This window comes from Notamacropus eugenii, chromosome 5 (assembly GCF_028372415.1).
Source record: "Notamacropus eugenii isolate mMacEug1 chromosome 5, mMacEug1.pri_v2, whole genome shotgun sequence".
NCBI lineage: Eukaryota > Metazoa > Chordata > Mammalia > Diprotodontia > Macropodidae > Notamacropus > Notamacropus eugenii.
The window spans coordinates 409,756,258-409,767,437 of NC_092876.1; the positions used below are offsets into that span (position 1 = coordinate 409,756,258).

At 35.5% G+C, this 11,180-nt stretch overlaps 1 protein-coding gene and 1 pseudogene across 8 annotated transcripts in view; both read left to right on the forward strand.

The window, feature by feature from the left end:
* The window catches only part of LOC140506960 (multidrug resistance-associated protein 1-like), a 90,927-nt gene extending 80,113 nt beyond the window's left edge, over positions 1-10,814 (forward strand). For all 8 annotated transcript variants that reach the window (XM_072614698.1, XM_072614702.1, XM_072614700.1 and 5 more), the window contains 5 exons: positions 6,659-6,802; positions 8,085-8,243; positions 9,301-9,467; positions 9,933-10,127; positions 10,308-10,814. In XM_072614698.1, the coding sequence (XP_072470799.1) occupies positions 6,659-6,802; positions 8,085-8,243; positions 9,301-9,467; positions 9,933-10,127; positions 10,308-10,416 (774 nt within the window). In that variant the 3' untranslated portion in view covers positions 10,417-10,814. The remainder of the gene's footprint in view (positions 1-6,658; positions 6,803-8,084; positions 8,244-9,300; positions 9,468-9,932; positions 10,128-10,307) is intronic.
* LOC140506966 (U6 snRNA-associated Sm-like protein LSm6 pseudogene) lies at positions 5-2,742 on the forward strand (annotated as a pseudogene).
* Positions 10,815-11,180: the final 366 nt, after the last annotated feature.

The window sequence follows — 11,180 nt, forward strand, 5'->3', positions numbered from 1 at the left end:
GCTTTCCAAATACTTTATCCATTAGTATAAAAAGAAGACACATGTCTCACTTAAATTAGAGGTAATTTTTGTAAAAATGATTTATCAAAATAGAGCAAAGACTTTCCCCTACATATAATATTATGTCAGATTTGGGAGAGTAGTCCGAGTATGAAATAATTCGCTTAGATGTTCTCTGTAGCCATTGGGAGCTTTATTGCATGAAAGCACATGTACCTTTTACTGTAGCCACAGGGCTGAGTAAAAGGGACCCATATTTGGGGTGGGGAGGGACTAGCTTTATATAAATAGAAATCTATACAGCCTATTCAGGATGATGACGTAGTTTTAGAATTTTATGGAGGTCAAAGATTAAGAGCAAGATACAGGAAATAGAGGGTATTTTATGACACAGGATGAGAGATACAAGGAATTTTATTTTATGGTATTAGGATGGTGGAGGGGAGACACAGGTTAAGGATTAAAGATAGGATGGGGGACACAGCATAATGTTGATAAAAGCAATTCTTTTGGTACAAATTAAGGAGAAGTTTTATGGTATTTCAAGATAAAGAGAAAAGGACTTTAGGATACTCTCAAGTTACAAAATGAGCTACAGAATGAACCCCACCCCCTGCAACCCCCAGAAGGGACCTTACAAAGTACTGGAAAACCAACCCTTAATATCCACATCAGCATGAGGGTGTCATTGTGTGACTCAGTGGGAGACAAAATAGACATTTCTAACTACTTCTCATCCCATTCTTCTTCAAGGAAGACTTTAATTCCTTCCAGGAGGCAGCTAGGTGGTACAGTGGATAGAACACCATTGCAGGAGTCAAGAGGACCTGAGCTCAAATCTCACCTCAGACACTTGACACTCACTAGCTGTGTGACCTTGGGCAAGTCACTTAACCCCAATTGCCTCATCCTAGCTCATCTCCAGTCATTCTGATGAATGTCTGATCACTAGATTCAGATGGCTCTGGAGGAGAAATGAGGCTGGTGACCTGCACAGCCCTCCCTCATTCAAAGTCAAGTGCAAGTCATGTCATCATTTCTCTGATGGTGTGGTCTTCTTTGGCAATGAAGGATGAACTCACACAATTCCTTCCAGGAGAGCAAGTAGGAGATTAGAACCAGAAGCTTGACCACTCTGCTCTCGTCAGAGAAAAGTGTACTGGGCTGTAATTATATCTATTTTCTCCCTTAAATATGGTCAGTCTAGGTTGCGGTTTTCAGACTCATGATTACTTCTGATTTTTGTTTCTTTAGTGGAGGTAAGCAACACCCCTTTATATTCAAGGCCTCACTTCCTCCCTACCAAATATCAGTTAATAATGAACACACATAGGAAACCATTTATTCAAATCCATAGAAAGACAAGTCAGAGAAAATATACATAGGAAAATATGCATCAGACAATATAATCAAGGATCTCTTCCATTACTAAGTTTGAGCAAGAGAGAGTCCTAAACGTAGTTGTAGTTGGTATTGGGCCAAGGAGCTTAGAGAATTACTAAAATGAGTCTGCAGACACAAACTCCTGGTGATTTCATAAAGCAGATAATAGAACGACTGGCTGTAGTAAAGTTAAATTCTGGAGTTGATTACTGACATGTCCTGGCTTGCCTGGATGACTACATGAATATAACTCTGGAACAAACAGAAGAATATGTAAACGTACGACTAAAGAATAAGTATGGGGATGCATTTATTTCAGGAAACAGTATGTTATGTGCAAGTACACAGAAAAGAAGAACATGAAGATGCCAAGAAAGGAATAATTTTTGTATTTTTATATATTTTTTTTAAATTTAAAAAAATTTATTCCTATTTTTGTTATGTAAATTTTCATGTTTTCGTCATAGTTAATGCACTGCCTTGGGGAAAGAAGTAGACCTATTTTAAACATATAAACTAATGGCTCCAGCTGTACAGAGTTCTTTCATCCTTTAAGTTTTGGTAATTTCTTATGACTTTGCCAGTGATATGAATAAAAAAATTAAAAGGTAACAGATTTTTACCTAATGCTGCTGAAGAGAAAGAGAGAAAGAGAGAGAGAGAGAGAGAGACAGACAGACAGACAGACAGAGACAGAGACAGAGAGACACAAACACAGAGACAGAGAGAGAGAGCTAGAGAGACAGAGAGAGACAGAGAGACAGAGACAGACAGAGGGAGAGAGAGAGAGAGAGTGAGAGAAAAGAGAGAGAGATCTCCATGAATAAGAAGAGAGACCTAAACTAATGGGATTTGTGTCACTTGGATTACAAAAACATGACTTCCTCTTCAAAACTGATGTGGTATGACCATGTTTTGTTTAAAAGGCACCTGTGTGGTGTAGCCTATTTTAAAAAGCCCCATTTAAAGTTGCACTGTTTTACTCTAGATTGACATGTATAGTCCTGAAATAAAATATATCAATCCTGTAATTTTTTAAAATGTTGTTGTAATAAAGGAAGAATACGTTCATATAATCACCCCACTATTTTGGCAATGTGTAGCCAATTTGTTAATTAACCATGTCACTTCTGTTGCCTTAGACAGGGAGAAAACAAGAGACTCACATCAGCTTATTTAGCTCCTTTTCAGTAATTCTTTAAGATTTTTCAAGTAGGAAGTACACATAAGTTGTCGAAAATGATCTTTTCAGTTATTTGTCAGCTCTCTCATTTCATTAATAATGTGGTTTCATTCATTTTTTTCACTGAAGTAAGAATAACTATTGTTCATATTAATTACAGACAAAAATGTACAAATACACAGTTGTGGAAAATTTATTTCTAATGAGTGTTAGATTTTTTTCCTGGAGCTCTTCTGAAAGATTAATAAGTAGAAGTACAACTTCCTGAAAAGTGACAAAATGAAATCTCACCTCCCACTCTGGCCACTGCAAGAAATGTGCCAATTAAATAGCAGTAAAAAGACAAAAAGAAAAGAAGCAAAGTAATTCCTAATGCAAAAACAGAAAGTCACTGCTACTACTTTTAGCTGCACTGAGCTTTGCCTGCTGCCATCTGCCCACACCTGAAACCACATGGCTGCTCTATTACTTTTTGAAACCTCTCGAGTAGAAAATCTGTGGGAAGCATTCGCCTTTCCTCTAGGAGCCAAGAGGTAGTGATCCATCCAGCTTTGTTTTAGATGGCAGAGAAAGTTGGCCTTGGGTGGGCGAAGGACCCAGAAGTAGGTCAGAATCAATATTATTTCTAGTAAGATCAAACTGTTAAGAATAAGTCCTGCCCCCAGCTTCCTGAAATAACTAAGGATGAATATAGCAACAGAAACTAGGAGGAAAAGAGGAAGTGTGTGGGCAAGATGGACAAAGAGTAAATCACAGATAAATCAAGCCTCTTTCCCACCCTTAACATCTCAAAATAGCAAGAACATCAAAAAACCAGGAGGGGATGGGAACATACATAGCAAGATCAATTTCACACAAAAACCATCAGAGAAACTGATAGCATACAATCAAGAAAAGGACACAGCACAATTAGTAAAAGTGAAATAAATCTAGTTGAAAACCCTTAAATAAATGGGAAAGTATTAAGGACAACTTCCACAATATAGCCTCCCCAAAATTATATCTGAACAACTTCCAGAGTGGTTCCAATGAGCATAAATAAATAAATACACAAATGAATGAATGAATGAATAAAAGACACATAAAAAATAAAGATGGAAATCAGGGCTGTCAAACAAGAAGACAGGTGAGATAAGAATTTATACCAAGGAAAAAAGGTTCTACAAAGTAGATTCTGAGAGAAAATTAAAGCTTTGAAACTCAAAATTGCATTGAGAGTGACTGTCTTTGAAGGCACAGACTGCTTCATTTTTGTCTTTTCATCCTCTGTATCTGGCATAGTCCCTGGCTTGAAGAAGGGTATTAATAAATGGTTAGTTTAGTCCTTAGTCTTACAGGTAGGGATTCACGTTTCAAAGGCTCCCCATTTCATGAGGTGGTCTACAGTTATATGTGATATTATGGAGCCATTGAAGTACTGTATATCAAAATAAGCCAATCCATGGAAGAAAATTCCAGTCTCTATGCTCCAGTAGCAGAGGGTGGCTTTATATATCAACCAGACATTGTTCCTAAGAGAGAACAGAAAAAAATGGGAATAGAAAAGTAAGATATGAGCAACACATGGGTTTGCTTTTAGATTTCATGTCAAAGTGGATCAGATTTAATTACGCTTAGGAGTTCTCCAGGAGTTTTGAGTCTCTGAGGTTTTGTTTATTTTGAAGTCACACACAGTACAGGTGGTCTGACAAAAATCTCCAGGAGCAATAATCTCTGATAACAGTTACCTCAAAAGAATTAAAGACAAATTTGTAGGAAACTTCTTTCATCTTTCTTTGTGTAGCCATTTTTTGGTCATATCATGTGCATTTGAGTTGAGTAAATGTAATGTTAATAGAAAAGGAAGGTCTTCCCCACCCATGTACAGACCTAACACATGGAACCTGTGGTCGCATGGAGCTCAAACTGAGAGGAGCTTGCCCAAGGAGGAGAAAGAGAGAGTGTGAGCAGAGAGTGAGAGCAGGCAGAGCAGAGAGAAAGAAGCAAGCTGTGAATGGAGGGAGGAATTTGTCTAGGGGAATTTGTTGTTGTGGGGAAGCCTGATAGAAGGTTTAAGATGTCGGTGCTCCCTGGATTAATAAGAAGTACCCTGTTAAATCTTACCTCTTGGTATTCTAATGATATCTCAAATAAATATTTTGGTTTTGCCTTTGAGGAACGTAGTTACTTATATTGTGTGAATTTACCCTGGAAATATGCATGCATATTCTTAGTGACTGCTATGGGTATCACATAGGCATTACAGTAAATTGAGTATTCTTACCAGTCAGTCTTTTCTTGGCATAATAGTTTTTCTAGTTTTCTTATAGCATTCTTTCAAAACTTTAAAAATGATTATTTTTTGCTAATTAAACTTTCCTGCAGCAGAAAAGAATCCCAATATTAGATCCTCACATAGTCAGTGAATCAATAAGAATTTATTAAGCATCTGCTAAATATCAAGTCCTCTGCTAATCAGATGTAAAATAATTTAGAATTCTATGAGAATAATGACTAATTATCAATGAAAGCGATCTCACATATAGCAATATATAGTCATAGCAACATCATGTAATAGCAAAAAGCTAAAAACAGAGTGAACAAACATTGACTGGAGGTAGTAACTGTGACTATACACTTATTGTAATAGGAATTTAAAAGGATATTACCATATTATAAGAAATTATAAATATGAGACATTCAAAGAAATGTAAGAAAACATATATGAAATGGTGCACACCAAAGAAACCAAAAGCAAGAGAACAATATAGTCACTAAAATAATAGAAAGGAAAATACTATTTTTATTTAAATAAAAATGTTTATTTTTAATAAATAAAATATATTTATTTTTATTCTTATAAATATTTTATTCTTATAAATATTACAAATATTTATAATAAATAAAATTTATTAAATAAAAAGTAGCTGAACTGAGATTAAATGAAATGAGCAATCTTGGTCTTGAGGGAGAAAAGATAAAAAAAATACACTTCTCATTACAAAATTAGACAACTATGAATAGAGTATTACATATACTGTCAATTGTGACTACTTTGCTGGTTGATTTGACTTGGTTGTTTTTCTTTCTTATAAGGAAATATTAGGGGGAGGGGTGTTATAGTGAGAAACAACTTCCTATAAGGAACAACAAAAAAAAAAACCCTCAAAAGGCATCAGTAAAAAAATTCAACAGAAAAAAATCCATTTTGAAAACAAATTGATCTCTTCTTAGAAATGCAAAGTTTCAAAATACAGAAAAGGAATTTATTATTGTCCTAATTGAATGTCTGTCTGTGCCTATGGTTCGGAATTTGGGATAATAGCCAACTGTAATACCTGCAGTTATATTTGACTGGGAATGTACCAGTCAGTGTGACCTTCGGGTAAGGTACAGAGTGTTGCCGAGCTATTCTGTTCTTAACAATTTTATTTTAACTATGAATTAAGCAGACACCCTGTTCAGTTTTTCAGTTCCTACAATGACACCTTACTTCCTTTCAGTCTTTGCATTACAATATTAGTATTATACCAACCCAAAACTTTACTTTTGCAAAACTGTCATTTCCACTGAGGTCAATGAAATAAAATTGTTCAGAGATTTTAAATTCTCCATTAATTGATTATGAATAAAATAACATGTGACAATATATTTTTTGTAAAATCCCCAAATGGGCAGATGAACAGTGCTTAATATTCCTATTACCATTTTAGCTCAAGAAAATACTAAAGTACCCAATTTAATTGGAACAATCTGAAAGGATTCCAACGTGTGCAAATGATTTAAAAACATTGGTGGAAGAGAGTATATGGTATAAACCTCAATTTAATATCAGGAAAGTTCGTTCTATTACTGTAGAAAATGTCTCCTTGATATTTTATAGGAAGTGGGAAAACTTGTTCTTGTTAAACATCAGTTTGTAGGATCTATCCAGACTCAGGTGGTCAGTAATGCATGTATCTGAATTGAATGCTAAACTTGCAGCAAAACATTATAATGAGAGCTATGTGGTTTCAGAATTTATTAAATTGTAAAAAACAAAATCATTGGGAAAGAGTAGGTTATTTTAAAATTGTCATTGATGTGAATTTAATTATCTTTCTCTGTTTTTAGGCACCATGGATACTGTCTAACAGACCTCCATTACAATGGCCCGATAAAGGGATAGTAGAATTTGTTAATTATGAAGTTCGTTATCGCCAAGATCTTGGTCTAGCTTTGCAAGATGTTACCTTCCAAACTCACAGTGAAGAAAAGGTGCCATGTTTATAATTATTTCTTCAATCATTATGTTTGCAATGACCCAAATATAAAATGCTTTTAAATACGAAATCATTTTCTTCCTCTGATCTTATATCATGGAAATACATTTTTAAAGTATGTGTCTTCATTGTTCATCCTTCAGAAATTACCAACCAAATCTCATTTTCCTTCTTTATAGAACTCAGACCCTTTTAAATTAATTACTCTTTGAAGTACATTTTTCGTTCTTCCTTAATCCTCTGAAAAGATTTGTCTTCTGGGTAGACCTGATGTCTTTTATTCAGCTTCAAGTGTTGAAAAGAAGTGAGGCACTTGTAAGATATCTGAATAGTTAACAACAAGGTTTACTTAGCAAGGATATGAAATGATACATTGACAGGATCCCTGTCATTTCCATATAATTTGTTCAGTAGGCCAGGGTATGATAAATGGTTTTTATACATCCACGATATTGAAGGTCCCCTGACTTTACATGAGTAAGGCTTTTTATGTCCACAGGTAACCAGGAAGTCTTGCCAGCATAGTCAGAAGTCATTGGGAAGCTGAGTTAAGAGAGGGACAGCTTGAGCCTTGCCTTATTATCTGAAATCAAGAACTGGTTTTATTATCTTTCCTTAATCCATAGTGGGAGGAAGTAGAAAGAAGAGTGGTATCCTGGTAGATACTAGTCTTATCACAACTTGAACGTAACTGAGAACTCAAACACATTTTCTTAAGACTCTCCACTTTGTTGGAGAAGGAATTTACCAGATGTTGGGTGACTGCTTGAGAGGCAAAGGGTAGAGTAATGTCACCTTGAAATAAGACTGCCAAGGTAACAAAAACTAGTATCTTTAATCAAGACGAGAGAATTACAATTGGAAGCACCACACAGCACTCAAGTAGTAGGGTGTCCAAGAAGGGCAAGGAGGAAATATCTTGGAAGAGCACAGCCTTAGGAATCTGTTACATAAGCTGTTTTGCATAACAACCAGAAGTCCTTAGAGAAAACTGGGGGATTTTCAAGAGAGGAGAGACTGAAAACAGGGAGAATAATTAGGAGGCCATAGGCATAGCTTCTCAGATAAATTATTGTGTGGTTACAGTATGGTCATTTGGGGAGGAATGTTAACTGCGTCATACCATTGAGGTCCTATATGTAATAGATTATGATTGCAATGTACAAAAATGGGGTTCTAGTGACCTGAAAGTTATTCTGATACATTTTTAATTAGAAGAATTTTCTTTCTAAAAACAAAAGCACTTGAGTTTTTAATAGTAAGCTATTTCATTACAGATTGGAATTGTAGGAAGAACTGGTGCTGGTAAATCAACATTGACAAATTGCTTATTTAGAATTGTGGAGAAATCAGGTGGCAAAATTATTATTGATGGAATTGACATATCAACTATTGGACTTCATGATCTACGTGGGAAACTTAACATTATTCCACAGGTAAAATGTGCAGTAAAAAAAGATTTGTTTACTTTGGGGTGTATTTCTAAGCATAAGCATGTGAAAGTACTTATGCTAATATCCTCTCTCTCATTTTAAGAATTCAGAACTGTGTGTAATAAATGTATAATTTTATGCCCTGCATATTTTAAAGAAGAGATGGTATGTTGTTGTGCATAGAAGTCTACCGTTGAAGTCATACAATCTCATAACTATTGCCTCAACCAGCAAATCACTTTACCAGCTTTTACCATGATTCCATTTTTCTTAACAGAATTCATCACACATTTATTACCCAAAACTGAGAATACCAATGACCTGTCTAAATCATGTGTTTGTGTGCTTTTTGCAAAGCATTCAAACTTTTATTGCTTAAAAAAAACCCCAAAACAAAACCCTTGTTGTTTAGTTTTTGTTTCTGACTCTTCATGACCCCATGGACCATAACACACCAGGCCCTTCTGTCCTCCACTGTTTCTTGAAGTCTGTACAAATTTATGTTTATTGTTTCAATGACGCTATCCTCTACCATCCCCTTTTCCTTTTGCCTTCAGTCTTTCCCAACATTAGGGTCGTTTCCAATAAGTCCCATCTTCTCATTATGTGGTCAAAGATTTTAAGCTTCAGCTTCAATATTTGACCTTCCAGTGAATAACCTAAATCAATTTCTTTAAGTATGGAGTGGTATGATCTCCTTGCTGCCAAGGGGACTCTCAAAAGTCTTCTCTAGCACCACAATTCAAAACTGTCGATTCTGTGGCCCTCAGCTTTCCTTATAATCCAACACTCACAGTTGTGTATGTAGTTTCTATAGTTTTAAATTCTATAGTGTTAGTTTGCTTATGGCACAAAACGTATGTATAACAAATTTAATTTATATTTGTAGTTTATAATTTACCCTAATTCTTCCAGTTTTGTTTTCCATATAGTGCAAGCTTGAAAATTGTTAGCTTTGTTTATTTTAGATTTGCATTCTTCCTTTTCTAAGCTAACTTTGCAGTTCAAATGTCCTTGCTCTGGTAACAGTTGCATTGCCATGGGTTGCATTATTCCACAGGACCCTACCTTGTTTTCTGGCACACTCCAAATGAACCTGGACCCACTTGGAAAGTATTCAGATAATGAGCTTTGGGAGGCGCTAGAGCTATGTCACTTAAAGGACTTTGTGCGATCTCTTCCCAAGAGGTTGCTGCATGAGATTTCAGAAGGTGGTGAGAACCTCAGGTAGGAACAAACAAACACACAACAACCTGCTGAGTTTCAATTGCTACACTCTAGCTTCCACAAGTCCACATAAGCTCTCAATAGCATTCCTTTCCTCAGCCCCTCTAAGAAAGAAGTCCAAGACACAAGGTAGCAGGCCCAGCCTGAGAAATGTGGGTAGATAAACATTTACTATAGCTTATGTTTTCTCCATTTCTGTTTATCTCTTCTTAAAGCTGTCAGCATCTAAGGATCCATAGTAATAGTGGCATTAAAGGCAGTAAGCCAGATTGCATTTAGTATCAGGATGAAAGGAAATTTCTTCATATGACAAGGAAAGGAGGTGTATCTTTTATATCATTCTCAAAGCTAAGGAAGGAAATTTTCAAAAAGTAGTCAGATTATAAACTTTGAAGACAAAAGGGATTGCCAAGAGATGGGATATCGACCAAAGCATCAAAATGATAACTCCATTTATTATCACAGTGCTGGACAGAAGCAACTTGTATGCCTTGCTCGTGCCTTGCTTCGGAAAACAAAAATTCTTGTCTTAGATGAACCAACAGCCTCTGTGGATTATGAGACAGATAACCTGGTACAGTCTACCATCCAGAAAGAATTTGCAGACTGCACTATACTGACTATAGCCCACAGGTTGCATACTGTCATGGATTCAGAAAGGTATGTTTCATTTTCTTAAAGTCAATGTAATTTACTCAAGTTAATTAGTGACTTTGGATTTTTGAACTGAGATAATTAAAAAATATATTTACTTCAAATGAATATTCTTATAGTTCATAAGATTGAAAAAATAGAGGTGCAAAATGTATCCTTACTCATTATTGTTTCTTTTTGTTGCAGAATACTTGTGCTAGATTCTGGAAGAATTAGAGAATTTGAAACACCTCAGAATTTAATCCGTCAGAAAGGGCTTTTTTCAGAAATGGTAAAGGAGGCTGGAATTATATAAGATATAGATATAACACACAAATAATTTGGATTTATTTCTTATGAAAAATTTGTTTTCTTTCTATTGTTTACTCACTTGAATGGTAAATTAGAAAGAAATGCAATAAAGTTTCAACTAACCTACTATTATGCATTACATAGACACACATACATGCATACATAATGGAACCTTGGCTATATATGTGTGAATAATGGAAGTTAATTGAATCACATACACATATTGTGTGCCAGTAAATTACAAGGCTTTGGGGGGTATCCTTTTCAGTTTAATCTATATTCTTAACAGTTTCTAAAGTCCAGACCAGAAGTGTCACTCATGTTCTGCCTAATCCAGATTAAAATGTCATTTCTATCTGATTTAAATCTGTTCATATATTAATAAAGAAATATATAAACATATGATTTTCTAAGTTACTATGCAGACTACAGGGATCTTATATATGGGATATAGATGTTGGGACAAACTGAAGCAATTAATAAGTCATTGTGCAAAGGAGATTTATTTTGTTCAAGAAAACTAGGCTATCCAGCAAAGATAAAATGACATTTAACTTCTTTGGATAACTCCATGAGCTCTCCATCTGGAAGGAGTCTGATCAGTATGTCATCAGGGCATGGCAATTGACATGGTCTCAGGCACCCAGCAAGTCTTCAAGGCACAACATGGTTGGAATTTTCTATGCCTCCAGGGCCAGAAGCTTGTCAGAGAACCTGAGGCCAGTCAGTTGGCTTGGAGGAAAGAAGTCAGGGAATCTGTGTCAGGAT